The following is a 15,302-nucleotide window of genomic DNA, read 5'->3' as shown; positions in this document are numbered from 1 at the left end:
CTTTAGCACCCACTCTGAAACTGTCAGCTTGGATAGTCATCCATTAAGAAGACTGATCCATGTACCGCGGGTGCTGGTCAGGCTTGCTGAGCTGGGGGGGTTGAAGAGGGAGTGGTGCTGATGGTTATTTCTGGAGGATATATCAGTAAGTGCCCCTTGCAGGACAGGGTGCTGGAGAGTGACATGGCAAGTGTTGAATCCAAGTGAGGACGAATGCACACACACATACACACAAGCACGCTACACACTTTTGCCCCTTCTCACCCTGCTGAGCTCCCACCCTCTGACACAGCATTCCAGCGTGAGCAGATGAAAGCCAGCCACCCTCTGTCTCCTCATGGGTGGAGTGACGGAAAGCAGTGAGATACCTATTGATACTCACAGAGTGTGAGGAACTGAAGAAGGGGAGAGCAGCATATACACCACCACACAGGCACACAGCAGGCTGTGAGCTGAGAGCAGGAATGGTAGCTGAGGAGATTGTGGTGTCTCTCTCAGGAGGAGCCCCGTGGGGTTTCAGACTCCAGGGAGGAGCTGAGCAGCAAAAACCTCTACAGGTGGCCAAGGTACAGTAGATCTGATATATGTGTATGCATGCAGTATGTTGCAGTCAAGTTTGCTGCCAAGGTAGTAATGTGAGTAGACGATTTGATGGAGATTGCAGCTGTTAACTGTAGGCTCAGCCCTCAGCGAGTCTTGTGGTTTGTAATCTGACCTGAAATACGAATAAATGAATCAGCTGCACTAGAGTCACTAGAGATTTTACTTTCTGGTTCTTGTAGGTGTTTTTAGGATTTTGAATAGCTAAATTACATCTGGCTTGAAACTGTTTCACTGTGCTGTCCTTATGTTATTCTAATTAAATAAAACTGAACTAAAACTAGGAGCAAAAATACATTTCAGTTAACTGGAATTAACACAGAATCTAAACAAAACAAACTAAAACTATTCCATGTACTTACAAAACTATCATCTTACATTTCAGCCTTCATCAATTTAGTGAAGTTTTTCCAATATAACTTACATGAATTGATTGTGATTGTGAGTCAATGTTTGTATTTTTTTGAAAATATGAAACTTTGCCTCTAACAAATAGCATTACTGTGACATAATAATAAAAAAAACTGCAGTAATGTTATTTATAGTACAGTAAGTGGCATCTAACAAAATATTTAAATAAATAAAGAGATAAACTGAAGTGAGTAAATTCACCTATCCTAAACTAAACTAATATACTTGCTATTTTACATTTACTTGTTCTTGACTAGAAAGGCAAGAGTGACTTCCTTGATGGGCAAATTCATTTAAAAATGATTTAAATCAGAGTGTAATCGTATATAAACTTCTGAGCAAAAGTAATGTCCCTTCAAGTTCACACAGTTTTGACAGTTCAGGATTTTTCCTGGCTCCAAACTGGCTTTTGGGGAAGGAGGATTACCTGTCTGTATGAATGATTGTAAAAAAAAAAAACTTTATTGAAATATATGAATGCATTTTCCTTTTGCTTCTAGTCATTTTACAAACTGCTTTGCTTGAGTTAAAACAACACAAAGAAACAAAACTAGTTAAAAAATGTAATAATTGCATTACAATACTTGACAGAGGGGAAGGGAATTCTGGCCACTGTTCCTGACACTCGTTTGGCTGTGGCCCAGTTCACTTTGTGCCTCACCTGTTTTGAGTGAATTAGTGGGTCAGTGAGCAGCGTGAACACATGTTTGGGGTTTGACTCGAGTTCCATCCCTGGATTTCTTTGAAACAGGTTCGTATGTCATCCATGTATATGAGTACACGTCCGGCTATTGTGAACACACCTACAACAGGTAATGAACTTGCTTCATATTTCTCACTGTCACATATTTGTGTGACACATTAATCCATCTTTAAGCCTAAGAGATTTTTTTTCTGGCTGGGTTTCTCTAAAGGCTTTTTGCATCTCTGTTTATTTTTGATGACAGTCCAGAATGTGCTCTCTAATGGGAAAAGCTATTCTGGAAAGCAGGAATGTGGACTCGCTCACACTGAAAGTCCATCATTCACCCACGAGCAGCCAAAATGTCTGATTCAGAAACGTGCTTCTTTTCATTGAAGACTTTCAAGTGGAAAAGGGAGTTTGATGGGAGGTTGATCAGTGATGAGTGTGTGCTTTAGTCTGTTGGTGTGTGTTTATGTGTGGTTGGGCATACCTCAGATAAGCCAGGTTGGGAATGGAGAGGACCAGAGGATCAGAATAGCTCATCTAAGAGGAGCTGGAAGCTGAGCATGGAAAAAGGACGACCTCTTGGTCACATAAAAAAATACAGGCACACACACAAACACACACATTTTCTTTCCTTTTTAATTAATTCTACTTTTGCATGTCTGTATTTGTGTGTGTGTTTTATCCATAATAGTAGCATCTGTCTTTCCCCCATTTGTGTAAGAATGTGGGAGATTTTTCTGCAAGGTTTTATTTCGGGTATGTGGGTGACATATGGTGAATGACAGGCATGCCCCATGGTCCAGACTGGTGAAGCAGCTGTTCAAACCCCCTCTTTCATGATGCTCACTTGAGCTGTGTGTGTACATGTGTGTGTACATTGGCTGGAGATAAATAGCTTGTCCTTGCTTTGCTTGTATGACGACAGAGTTGGATTATTGGGTCAGGAGATACTGATAAAGGCAAAGGAGGCACTTGAACACAATTAACATTTTTACCTTCAGCAGCGATAAAGTATGTGTATCAGTGTGTTTATGTGAGGCTGCAGATTGGATAGCTTTATCCTTTTCTCTTAGAGGTAATTATAATCTATCAGGCAAGAATAGTCGCCTTTCCATCTATACAATCTATCACTCCCGCAGTAGCGTCTACCCCCCAGCAGACATATTTCCTGAAGGATCCTATGACCTCATCTCTTAGTGACCTTCAGCAACAGCTGCATGACTTCACAAGTTAATTCCGATGCAGGGACGATAATGACTGCCGCTAAAGGAGAGCTGCATGTTGCAGAATGTTTTTGGTCACTTTTATATAGTCAGACATAAAAAAATAAGCTAACAAATACTTGACAGCGTTTCTGTGCCTGTGCAGGAGCAATCAAAGATTTTTATTAGGAAAAAACAATATAGTATCATACTAAGGCACGACTGTGCAGGGACCTCATACACGTCACCATGTTTTGTTAGAACCAGACTGACATATAGTTTGGTATTAATGGCTGATATTAGCCTATCAGAGATATCACTATCCGTGTAAATGCTGTTCAGTATGTACTGATAAAAAATCCTATTTAAAAAACACAATTAAACAGAAGAAGACGTACAAGATCGTTTCACTTTAAAGTTCTTGTATAAAATACATTATGCATAGTAGTCCCCTCAAAAAAACGAAATAGTTACACTTAAACTTAGACGACAGCCATGTAAAACCCAAAAGGAAAAAAAATAACGTGCCTCTTTTCAGCCAAATTCAGTGTCCTCCAGTGCAGAAAATGTTGAGATGGAGGAGGTAGATTACACTTCTAACCAAACTTCAAGCTCTAAGTTTTTATGAAAGAAATCTGGATTATAGCTCTAAATTCTATGAAACACAGCTTCAGATTAAACTCTATTTTAAAAGCATGAGAGAAGACAATATAAAGGCAGGAATGTGTGCAACAATAACATTAAGACGATATACTGCCCACTATAGATCTCCCTCAAGTAATGGAAAAGAAAGCATAAAAATATTATTTTAGACAAACTTTATTAGAAAACTGTTTTTTGTGGGCAACATTGTGGGATGTCTTACTTACATCTTACTCTGGGATACTCGGTTGAGTATTGTTAATATCCATGCTAGTGGCAGCATATTCAAGGCTTAGCCAGTGGAAGGAATCAGAGTTCAGTGACCTGCTCTGTGTCAAATATAATGTAATAGGTAACAACAGGTTGATGATATAGATCATTTTAGAGCAGTTTTACACCTAAAAGGTCAAATAACTAATAAAGTGTAAAAGATGATGCAAAGCAGAGCCTGAAATGATCAAACAACGTGCCCGCTCTGCCTTTACATGGGCACAAATATAAATGATTCACTCACCTTTTTTCTTCTCTACAGGTACGCAGGCGTAGCAAAGCATGCCGAGCTGGACTGAAGGAACATGATGAGCTGGTGGCCATTGGTGATCAAGCCTGTGCAGAGCTCAGTCATGCTGAGGCCATGAGCCTCATAGATAAACAGAGCAACACACTAATGCTCAGAGTCAAAAGGTCAGAGCAGGGACACTCACATACAGTAAACAACAGTCTTGCTGTCATATCGTACCAACTGTATTTTCACACCTTGACATCCCTGTGGTTTTAGGGCCCCTTCTGGCTTGCAGTGCTCATCTTACTCTGGTTGCTCTGCATCCCCCCACTCCTCCATGAGGGTCCTGTCACCTCCTGCAGACTCCAACAGCTTCTCCATCCTCTCCTCTGTCGAGATACCCCAGGGTATTACCTCCCCTCCAGACAGTGAGGCTTATTATGGAGAAACAGACAGTGACGCAGACACAAACTCGCGCACACACCGCCGACATCGTCGCACACCTCCTCACGCACGCTCACCTTCACGCTACGACAGGCAAGAAGAGGAGGAGACCTCAGAGATGAGTGGGTAAGAGATGGAGAGCAGACGTTCCACCCCTTTAATCATTCTTCCCAGAAATTTAACATATTTAAAAGAAGTTTGACTAAAAAGTAATATTTTAAACTTTTTATTAGTGTTTAGAAGTGGAGCTCCAGCAGCAAATTGCTAAAAACCCTTGAAAACTCGGCATCCTGTCGTATTTTAATAACATTTTTAGGGCGACACATTATATATTATTGGATTATATGGATTAAAGTCTAAGATGTATACAGTTAGCTAACCCACTATGAAAGTCTTTCACTTTCTAATCTCAATAATAAATTTGATTAGCTTTGTTCCATCCTGGTTTTTTTTTACAAGCTATGAGAGTGCTACAGATACAGGCGTTACCTCGCAGGCGATGTGGGATGGCCAGTGTGCTGCTGGTGTTCCTCGCAGAGAGCTCATCTATCAGCCTCGCCAGACAGAGTGGACCACTCCTACACACACACCCCACTCGCTGACTCCTCACACGATCACCCCGACTCCCGATCAGGGGTTGGTGGAAGCAGAAGAAGAAGGAGACAGTGGCTTCCAGGAGGCAGGGGGCTGCAATGGGCTTGCCTGCCCACCCCTAGTGTCTCCAGAAAGGGCGAAAGAGGCTCTAATGTTAGTGTCTGGGAAACATCTGGTGCCTATGGTGGGACCACAGCAGATGCCTGTAAATGATGAACTCTCCACCACCTACATGGACAAAGCACGGCAAGCCAGTGAGTATATATTTTTATTTAAATCTATATCATTTCAAGTACTTTTTTAATCAGTTCCAGTTAAAGAATTGAAAAAAAGAAGTTAACTTAAGGTTTGATTATGTGTACAAAAAGTGGGATTTTGGGCATTTGTTGTTATGACGTAAACAAAGAATCACATTGATGCTGAAAATTATCCATAATTGACATCAGAGTGCTAATACCTGAAGGCATGCTGTGTATGTGAATGGCACTTCTTCTCATTAAAATTCTAACCAGCAGCTTTTGGTCTCCGTTGTAATATCGTGTAGCTGTTGCTAAACTTCTTTTAAGTTTCACGACAATCCACCAGTGTCCTGGTAAAGCAGCTATTTCAGTCGCTACCACTGTGTTTTTGCATTTTAAATACAACTCCTAAGATTCTTTCTGGTGTGTCTAAAAAGGCTCCAACTGCAGTTAGCTTGTAGTCTTAAATCACCCTCTGGTGGACATTTCTTGGAACTGAAGTGTATATTGACAGGCTGGTGGTGATGGGGTGAGATAAACCAGATACTCATGAGGTATTCCACCTCCCCTCGTCCCCTCTTCTGTCCCCTGAAACAGCAGCATATCCCCACTGTATGCTGAGCATTTGCCCCGATGGGTGTATTTATAACTATTCAAACCTCTGATTGACAGACTAGATGTGTGATTATGTGTGTATATGAAAGTCACACAGATGTGTTTTTACTTGTATCAGTAAATCCAGTAAATTCTCTGTGATTCTGTTCATCAGATAATAATTGGTGGTTCAGTCGTGAATTGCACTTTTAAAAACATATTTTAAATTCTGAAATTCTGTGTTCCACCCAAACCTTTCCACCCTGATCTTCTCACAGCCCACAATGAAATATTTTCTTTTTAGAGTTTTGACTCATTCATGCTCCATTAATAGCACTGCTTTCTACCTGAATGACACTACTCCATTTTAGTTTTCTATGACCACCAAGCTAAAAAAAACCCAAACAAAGTGGGTAAAAAAATAAAAAATAAAAATCACATCTTGTTTTTAGATCCAATTGCCTTTTAATGAAAATATGAAAGGCAAATTCAAGCTAAATTACAATGAAAATTTAGGTATTTTATGTACTTAAAAAAATTTAAATGGCTTTCTGGGGTTTAATTGGAGTCCACACTTTGTGAATCATTAGTTAAATTACAAGAAAAGAAAAAAGAAAAAAGTGTCATTTTATCCTATTGCTAGGCATCAGCTTCTGTGAGCATAAATGAGTTGTGGAATTAAGGCGAGGATGCTGTGGGTGCACAAAAGCTACAGGCACATTTTATCCCATTGCTTGGTAGTTCCTAGGCAACATGATGATGTCATGGATATCCGATGAAGATAAAAATTTCCCCCTGTGCCAATGTGATGTTACTGTCAGCTAACTGGCACAGTTTTTGGGATAGTGAGCTTCTGCCAGGCAATCTTTAACCTGAGTTTTGCTCTGTATTTCTATGCAGCACTCACCTCAGGTCTTGTGGTACTCTCGTAGCAACAGTCTGATCATGGAAGCTCTTTGCTTCATCCTTGATCCTGCTTGTAGTTTCTTTTTGTATAGAGCCGTCACACAGCGCGCTCTGTGTTAGAAAATCCAAACTCTCCAAGTTACTTGAGAGTGTCCTCAATCTACTGAGCAGCTTGTTAGTCATTTTGAATGTTTATCCTTTGCTTACCAATATTTCCACAATACGCTGGATTTGACGTCTCACTTTAAGTTAATCAATTCCATGTTCTCATGACTTATGTCTCCTTCCAGCAACTTTCTGAAGCAGCATATGAAGCATTAGGAGGGCAGTGGCACTGAAACTGCAGTACTCAGCTGCAGATATATAGTACATCCCAAATACACATCGGTATAGATTACATTTATTGGGGACTCTAGATTGATTCATAGGAGAATGCAACTATTGCTCTGCTGGGATGTTAAGATGAGAACGTGCTTAACTGTTCCTTACAGCGTTCTTTAGTCGGTCTAGCTAACCGATCATTTCAACAAGGCAATAAGGATGATAGCTGATTAAACCTAATAGCTATGTAGTGACTGAGTTCAGATTTAATATGAGCAAACATTGCAGAAATGAAAGATCTGTCATCCAGTTCAAGAGGCCCTAGACCTGAATGACTTTGGTGTATGGTGAGGCCTTTGCTATAGGACAAATCATGACTGTGGCGTCCAGAGATCTGCCCTTTCTCATGTTACACACACACACACACACACACACACACACACACACACACACACACACACACACACACACACACACACACACACACACACACACACACACACAGCCATTGGTTTTAGGTATGGGATTATTAGCTCTAAAGAGTTATGCGTCTGTGTGTGCAGTGTTAGTCAGGTGTGAGGTGTCAGCACATCAGCAAAGAGTTATGACTACGCTTTTCTTTGTAACCTATATTTGGCTTTATGAACTCATATACACGTACACACACACATTGACACTGGTGTCTAAATATCCTCTGGTGATGGGGTCTTCCCGTCCTTGTGTGTGTGTTTGTGTGTGCGCGTCTGTGACAGAGACCAGACAGGTGTTTGATGCCTGTCACACCGACAGGAATAGAGGGCTGACATCATGTGTTGGTTTGGTGCTAGAGAGAGACAAAGGTCTTTACATGGGCTGTGCCCTGAGAGAAGGGCTGGTAGACACAGACTAAACGGCTCCCCACTCACAGCAGACTTGGACACTGTTAGGGTGTGTGTGGGAGGGTCTGAGGGTGGTCAAGGACAAGCGTGCATTCACACTCATGAGATGAGGGACCTCACATCTTCTGCAGGTTCAGATGTAGGTGGACAGACAGTCCCACGGACTGTGTACGCAGGTAAGATCAATGACACCCTTTGAAGTAGACATAAGCTACTATAGAAGCATTGGAAGACATATCACTTTGGAGTGAAATGTTTGTTTTTTTATTTTCAGATCAAGAAGAATTACCAAATTTCTGAGTCATGTAAGCAGACTTGACTGATTATGCTGAAACGACTGAAAATGTTAACTCTGTGCCATTCTGTGCTGTAAAGACAATTTAAACCAGCTCATGCAGTTGTGCTTTATCTGAACAGTGTATATTCCTTATTGTGGGACTTGATGCAAATAATAAACGGTACAAAAGTTACAAATTATTAATAGTTATTTTTAATGCTGCATACTGTTGGCATGGCTTTATGAATGGCAAAGGATACCAGCACTGAAACAAACAGCTACCTAATGGTTATTTATTATTATTATTTCTTTCCTTCATGGTCCCCTGATGCTGAACCCTAATAGCTTTGGTGACCCTCTGACTTTTCTTCTCGCAGTGCCAGCAGATTGTCTTTTGTTAGGATGGAATGCCATAAAATGTGATACAGACTGTGCAGTAGCACCTTGTGGTGTCATTTCATCTCTTTTTTTCAAGATTTAAAGTGTAATTCACAGTATCTGAAATGACATATGGCGTAACAGGAGAGCAGACACATAACATGAGGATAGGACAACAGTGTTTCCTCTTTTCATGTTGTAATGACATATTATTAGTATTTGGGGTGTGGGCTTTTGGCTTATGATGCGCTTCAGTTATTGCATTTAAGGGTAACAAATAGGAGGAAGAGTGAAGAGCCTTTGCATGTGTAACCACTACTTACTTTTAGATTGTTCTTTGTTTCGTCTCTTCTTTAAAACCTAAAATTTTTAGGCTTTTGTTCTGTTGTTTACTGTTGCAGTATTGCTAAGAAATGGTAAGTATGTTATAGTTATTGTTAAATGTTAGAAAATTAAACAATAGGTTGCTGACTATATTTTAAAGTGCTGGAGTAGTGCATTTTCATTATTACTTTTAACATAATACACAACGTTGTGTGTGCCAGGGTCAGTCATCAGTCATCAGTCTACAGTTATGTCAGTAGCATATTTACGTGAGGTGAGCCAGACACTAAGACGAACAAATAGCATAGCACTAAGCAGGGATACACAAATGTGCACATGCAGTTTCTCCACACAGTTTCCATCACTTCCATCACCTCAACTATTTTGCTTTGGATTGCATTAACCTAAAACTATCATTTACTATTACTTTAACTTCAACCTTAAAACTAGCCTTCTACCTAAAATGCTGTAATTACAGGGCCAAGCTTTTGCCATGAAAACGTGACCAGGTAAATGTCCCTCACAAAAATCCATGACGCACACAGGCACAGTCAAGGATTTGTGCAGGAGAGACACTGTGATTTAACCTTCCTGGACTATGTGACTCAGCTCTGGAGAGCAGCAGGAATTCTTTGTTCCAAATCCACAACACGCACTCCTGTCTGTCACTGTTCATCGCAGCTCCTCACTGTGATAATGCTGTATTAATCAGCCACTACTCACGCTATCACATTGTTACGTTTCCTGTACTTGTCGCCTGTGTCTTTTTTTGTATTCGTCAAAAATCTCATTGCTGCTTCTCCCCTCTGTTTCCGCTCTCTTTCAGTTGATTTATTTCTGTACTCTTCTTGTCTTGCAGAGTTACAGCGCGGGGAGAGTTTGGTGGAAAAACAGGTGAAGGAAGCTCGTACTAAATGCCGCTCCATTGCATCTCTGCTCACTGATGCTCCCAACCCCAACTCGAAAGGGGTGCTTATGTTCAAGAAACGCCGACAGAGAGCCAAAAAGTACACACTCACCTGCTTTGGCAAAGCTGAGGGAGATAGAGGAGGGGACACAGAAGGGGAGACAGGAGGAGAGACTGAGGAAGAAGGAGGAAGTTCCATTCTAAGTGGCTCAGAATTTGAGGAAGAGGGATTCTCGGGATCATTTGACCCTACGTGGGACACTGGTTATCTGGACCTGCTGGACAGAAGGAGCTCTGCCTGCCCATCAACCACACCGACTTCTCCAACAACCAATCAGGGTGCAGAACTGGACATCTCTGCATATCAGACCCCAGGACGTGTGACTTCTGCAAATCTAAGGCCAGGTTTGGAAGGATCACGACTGGAGAGCTCAGCCTATCAAGAATCAAGCAGCCTCACAAAGAAACCAAACAGCAACCACCCCCCTTCACACATGTCTCCACCAGCTGTGGTTCTGACCAATGGGGGGTCAGCAGTTGTCAGTCGGGCTAGTGTTGTGCTGAGCATGCCCTCACAGACACCCCTCCAAAGTCAAAATGGCAACCCTGATCCTTCTCCTAATCATAGTCCCAACCCAATCATAGACTCACACAATAACTCCAGCTTCACTCCTAACCCTGCAGTTCTGAACCGCACGGCGAGGCCTTTCAACTCTGGCTCCACCCCTTCTCGTGCGTCTGTGACCTCTGTGATGTTTCGGCCTCCCCAGCCCAAGCCCACGCCCATAACGATGGTATCCAAACCTGTGGCCGCTGTCTCCACAATGAATATCCCAACTTTTCACCCTCCATCAGATGGAAGGAGAGCAGTGTCTAGCACATCTTTGTATATCCCGCCAAGAAATAGCACCAGCAACACTTCACCCTCTGTTACCGCTCCCCCGCCAGCCCTCTCACCTCCCTCCTCCCTGTCTTCTGCATCTTTCACGCAGCCTCCTGCACACACATTTTCTCCACAGCCTACAGTGCATGCTTCCCCTTCCATCCCATTTTCTCCCTCTGCAGGTTCTCTGCCATGTGCCTCACCAGCTCAAACCTTTTCCCCTCTGGCTCCACCGTCATATCTCTCTCCCCCTGCTTCTGCTAATCAACCCCCCTCCAACTGCTTTTCAGCTCCTCCCATCTCCCCACCTCACCCCCAAAATTTTAATCAGACCTCTTTCCATGGCCAATACACCCCACCACCTCCTCCTCCTACTGCACCCCAGCCTCCTCCTTCTCCATCTTTCCATACCTACAATAACTTGACAGATGCTACATCACCTGCCCAGGCTCCTGTCAATGATTCCCCGGTGACACGTGAGCAACGCATCTCAGTCCCAGCGTCTCGCACTGGTATCCTGCAAGATGCCCGTCGTCGTAGCAACAAGAAGCCAATGTTCCACTCAGTCCAGAACAGAGATGTCTCTCCAAACCCGGACTTGCTGTCGATGGTCCAAAACATGGATGACCGCTTTGAGAGAACCCCGACTGGTGAATCTGGAGTTACACCTAGTGGGGAGGCTGGGCATGAATCAGGCCCTGAAGAGGACTGGCTGAGGCTGGGGGCAGAGGCCTGCAACTTTATGCAGGCACAGCGTGGATCCAGAGCACCCCCTGTAGCCCCCAAACCACAGACCCCTCAAGTGCCACAGCTGGCAGGGAAAGGAGGCCAGCTGTTTGCTCGGAGACAGAACAGGATGGATCGGTACATTGTAGAGCGATCTCCATCTGTTGCTGCTGCCCCTTACTCTCCTGCTCAGACAAGGGACCCCTCACCCACACCTTCCCTCCCTGCCACATGGAAGTACTCATCCAATATCCGTGCTCCACCTCCCATCAACTACAACCCTCTCCTATCTCCCTCCTGTCCTCCTAAGGCACAGAAGAAACCCGAGATCACGAAGTCTAGGGCAGCTGGACCTAAGGGGCAGAAAGCAGGCCTCAAGCCTGTGGACATCATGAGCCACCAACCCTACCAGCTCAACTCTTCTTTGTTCAGCTATGGAAGTGGGGCTCTCCAAGACACCTCCACCCATCAGCAGGATAGAGGACTAACAGGTGGTCCTCAGAAAACAGCACGAGTCTGTGAGGTCAAACGCTTCTCCACACCTCCACCGACAGCCACAGGGCCCACCCTCAAAGTTATTGCACCTCGATCAGCTACGACACTTGGGGAACCCCTCCGACGCTCTGATATCATGTCTCCTCCACCCAGTGAAGGTGCCAAACCCTTCCAGTGCTATTCACCTCCGAGCCAGCCTCAGTGGGCCACCTCCCTGCTGTCTCCCCCACCGCCTCCTGCACCTACCACCCCACTCCCTAGGCTACCTACCTTCTCCTCTGCTCATGCTTCTCCTACATTTTCCCAGTCCTCCAGTGCTGCACAGGCTAACAGGCAGATTAAGAGTACTCCAAATCTAAGTCCACTACAACCTGCTCACCCCCCTCAGCTGGCCTCCAGCAGCACTCAACCCAGCAGGGTCCCCAGGCCTAGGTTCAGCACGTCCAACCTGGGTCTGCAGCCTTGCATCTGGCGTCCCAGTTCCACCACGCACTGAAAAGAAGCCGCACTGGACAAAATGAATAAGGGCTCTATAGGAACACAGAGCAATATTTTTTTAAACATGCATTTTTAGTGTTGTAATATTGTTTTTTAAAGCTGCAGTTAAGGGCTGGTGATAAAAATCACAACATCTGCTTGGATTGGCCATGCTTGTAGAAAATTTGACCATTTAATCACTTTCATTTATTCATCTCAAGTATTTGGTTATATACTAATTAAAAGAAACTATGTTCTGAACGATAAAAGTAGAGTTGGAACGTGTGGAAGATTTAAGAATTGCAAATCAACTACGGGCTAGAAAGGCTGAAAGAAAGAAGTTGGAGTAAACTGCAATAAGTTCTGTAAATTAAAACATAAAAAACTGAAGAATAGAGGATGTGTAACGATAAAACTGGTGTGACAGAAATGTCAGATGGGAAAGGATGAAAAGGAAACACAGGAAGCGTAGAATGAAGTGACACGATGAAAAGATGTCTGACGTGTGTAAAAAGTGCAGCTTTGACACTCTGTAAACAAACCTGTTGCTATCCTATTAGATATCCTGCTTTACAGACAGGAAGTAGCTCCTGTTACTCTCGCTCTGATAAATATATTCTAAGAATTTGTGTTCAGTGATTGTGTTTTTGTAGTTTCACTCTGCAGCAGTGTGCATGTGTGTGTGTGTGCTTTGTTTGCTGTAGTTTTCCAGGGAAATGCTTTTTACAGTAGATTTGATTTCTCATCAGTTGATATGAAACAAGAGAGCGATAACACGTCTGTTTAGCTTTGATTCTTTCCCACAGAGACATGCGGCTGAATAAAAATAGACGTGACTCACCTCAGCTGTCATTCGGTTTCTCCCTGTGTCCCTCGCGTCACCACCCACTCCCACACTGGTGCCCCTTATCTCCTCCACCCATCACTTTTTCCAATTTTTTCCTCTTCTGTGAGCATTTATTGATCCTTCCGGCAGCACAGCTGTTCTCTAAGGTTTCACGCAGCGTTGACGCCAGGTATTAAAACAGCAGTATTGGCTTTGAGAAAGTGGTTTCCGTAGTAGTTTAAACTTCCACCACAGGGGGGCACAGTAAGATTTGTCATGCAAACATGTTTCACCACAACAGTTTATGTCTCTTCCTAGATTTTACAGTTCATTGCTATTAAATCTTAACAGTAATTCGTCTTGACTCCCTTATTCTTCAATATCCTGAAAGTATGCAGAATATTTAATTAATCAACTGACTAAGATGAAGACAAATCAATTCAAAAACACATATTCCTTTTCCCCACCTGCTATTTCTGCTCCAATGATTGATTGCTGTATTTGATAGTGTCCTTGTAGTTTTGATAGCATACATTTCAAAGTGCTTTACTGACAGTCACATGATGGCCTTGGAGCTGTGAAACCCAGCCATGGCACCAGAAAGGGATCTAACCTTTAACCCTTGACTGGGATCAGTTGACAGACAGTGCTAACTTTAGCTGTAAACTTTAGTCCTCTTCAGGTCTGAAGGTAAGTTTAGATGCTGCGTGGAAGGGAAACACACATTTTTTTCTACTTACCAGGTAAGTGGATAATTTCATGCAATTTTTAAATTTGGATTTAAACCGCATAAAAGCTGCAACCGCACCTATATAAGGACTTAAATGTCCTTTTACCAAATGAGTTCTATAATTCTCTCTCTTTTGGTTGCCATCCTCTTCCCTGTTAATTCCTTTCTTGCTCAGTGGCACACACATACAGAGCCCATTTCACCTATTTTTGGAGCCGTTAATCTCCAGCTATTTGGCCCAGTGCTCGACTCTTAATTCTGATGGCTTTTTCTACAATGTGATTGAGAGAGGGGAAGTGCTACCTCATACATCCAGCCTGTTCTTGTTGCTCTGCTAAAGAGGCCGTTCCCTTGCACCATCTTTCTGGGTCAGCAGAGTCAACCATTTAGGGTCAAGGGTCCAGGTTTAAGGGACATTGTTGAATTTTTTAAGTTTGGGTCACTCATTTTTAGGTTATTTAAAAATAAACACTTCCTTTAATGTTTTCTTTTTTGTTATCCTCCTGGTTAAAGTATTGATAGAGCTAAATTAGTCATAAAAAAACAAGGTTAGTAGATGCTCAAAGTGTGAGTTTGAATTCCTGATGGATTAGAAGGCTAGTTACACACATACTTTTGTGTTGAGGTCACTTGACCTATTCAGTTTTAGGATCACCACAGAGATGTGTCTCTTGGGATATGTCACCTCTGTGATGCAGTCAGACTGTATTCAAAGGTTACTGGATGAATTTTGCAGATTTTCCCTCTAGCATCGCTGTGAGATTTTCGGTTTTTAAGTCAAACATGTTGACAGCAATTCAGTGGATAGCCATGAAGTTTAGTTAACAACTTTTTCTTCAGTTTTTTGTAAATTTTTTTATTACTGAAAAGCTAATAACACCATGCTAGGACAATGTTTAAACACATGCTTAAACATTTAAATTTGAGTTTTGTTAGGAGAAATCTTACGGCTCTAATATTTTAATAAGTTTCTTATATATTTAACTCTTTTAGATCTGTGTTTGTTCTCTGCCAGCTCCAGGGAAATATGTGGAGACACCTGAAAACAGTGCTTGGAAAAATACATACATTCAAATATAACTGTTCTGTAAAGCTGATGGAAAAATGAAAATTGTATAAAACTGTATATTCATTAGCACAAGAGAACTTGATTGTATACTGTTACAAATATGGATTATAGCTGCTTTGAAAATTTTGTTTCATTTTCAGAAACTTTTGTCTATTCCAGATGATCAGTCGATCCCAGAGGGCTTTT

General features: G+C 42.5%; 1 protein-coding gene across 1 annotated transcript; it reads left to right on the top strand.

Annotated features, from left to right (window-relative positions):
• Positions 1-401: 401 nt before the first annotated feature.
• On the top strand, positions 402-13,326 carry synpo2lb (synaptopodin 2-like b). Its single transcript, XM_085360916.1, has 5 exons — positions 402-566; positions 4,079-4,230; positions 4,325-4,618; positions 4,952-5,340; positions 9,863-13,326. Exons 1-5 carry the CDS (start codon positions 465-467, stop codon positions 12,508-12,510), a joined length of 3,585 nt encoding a protein of 1,194 aa, XP_085217042.1. The 5' UTR covers positions 402-464; the 3' UTR covers positions 12,511-13,326.
• The last annotated feature ends 1,976 nt before the right edge of the window (positions 13,327-15,302 follow it).

This window comes from Diplotaxodon limnothrissa, linkage group LG8 (assembly GCF_057381915.1).
Source record: "Diplotaxodon limnothrissa isolate DT_005_m linkage group LG8, D_limnothrissa_male_GT1.1, whole genome shotgun sequence".
NCBI classification, from domain to species: Eukaryota; Metazoa; Chordata; class Actinopteri; order Cichliformes; family Cichlidae; genus Diplotaxodon; species Diplotaxodon limnothrissa.
Note: the sequence above shows the minus strand (reverse complement) of the source record. Positions and strands in the feature narration are given on the sequence as shown.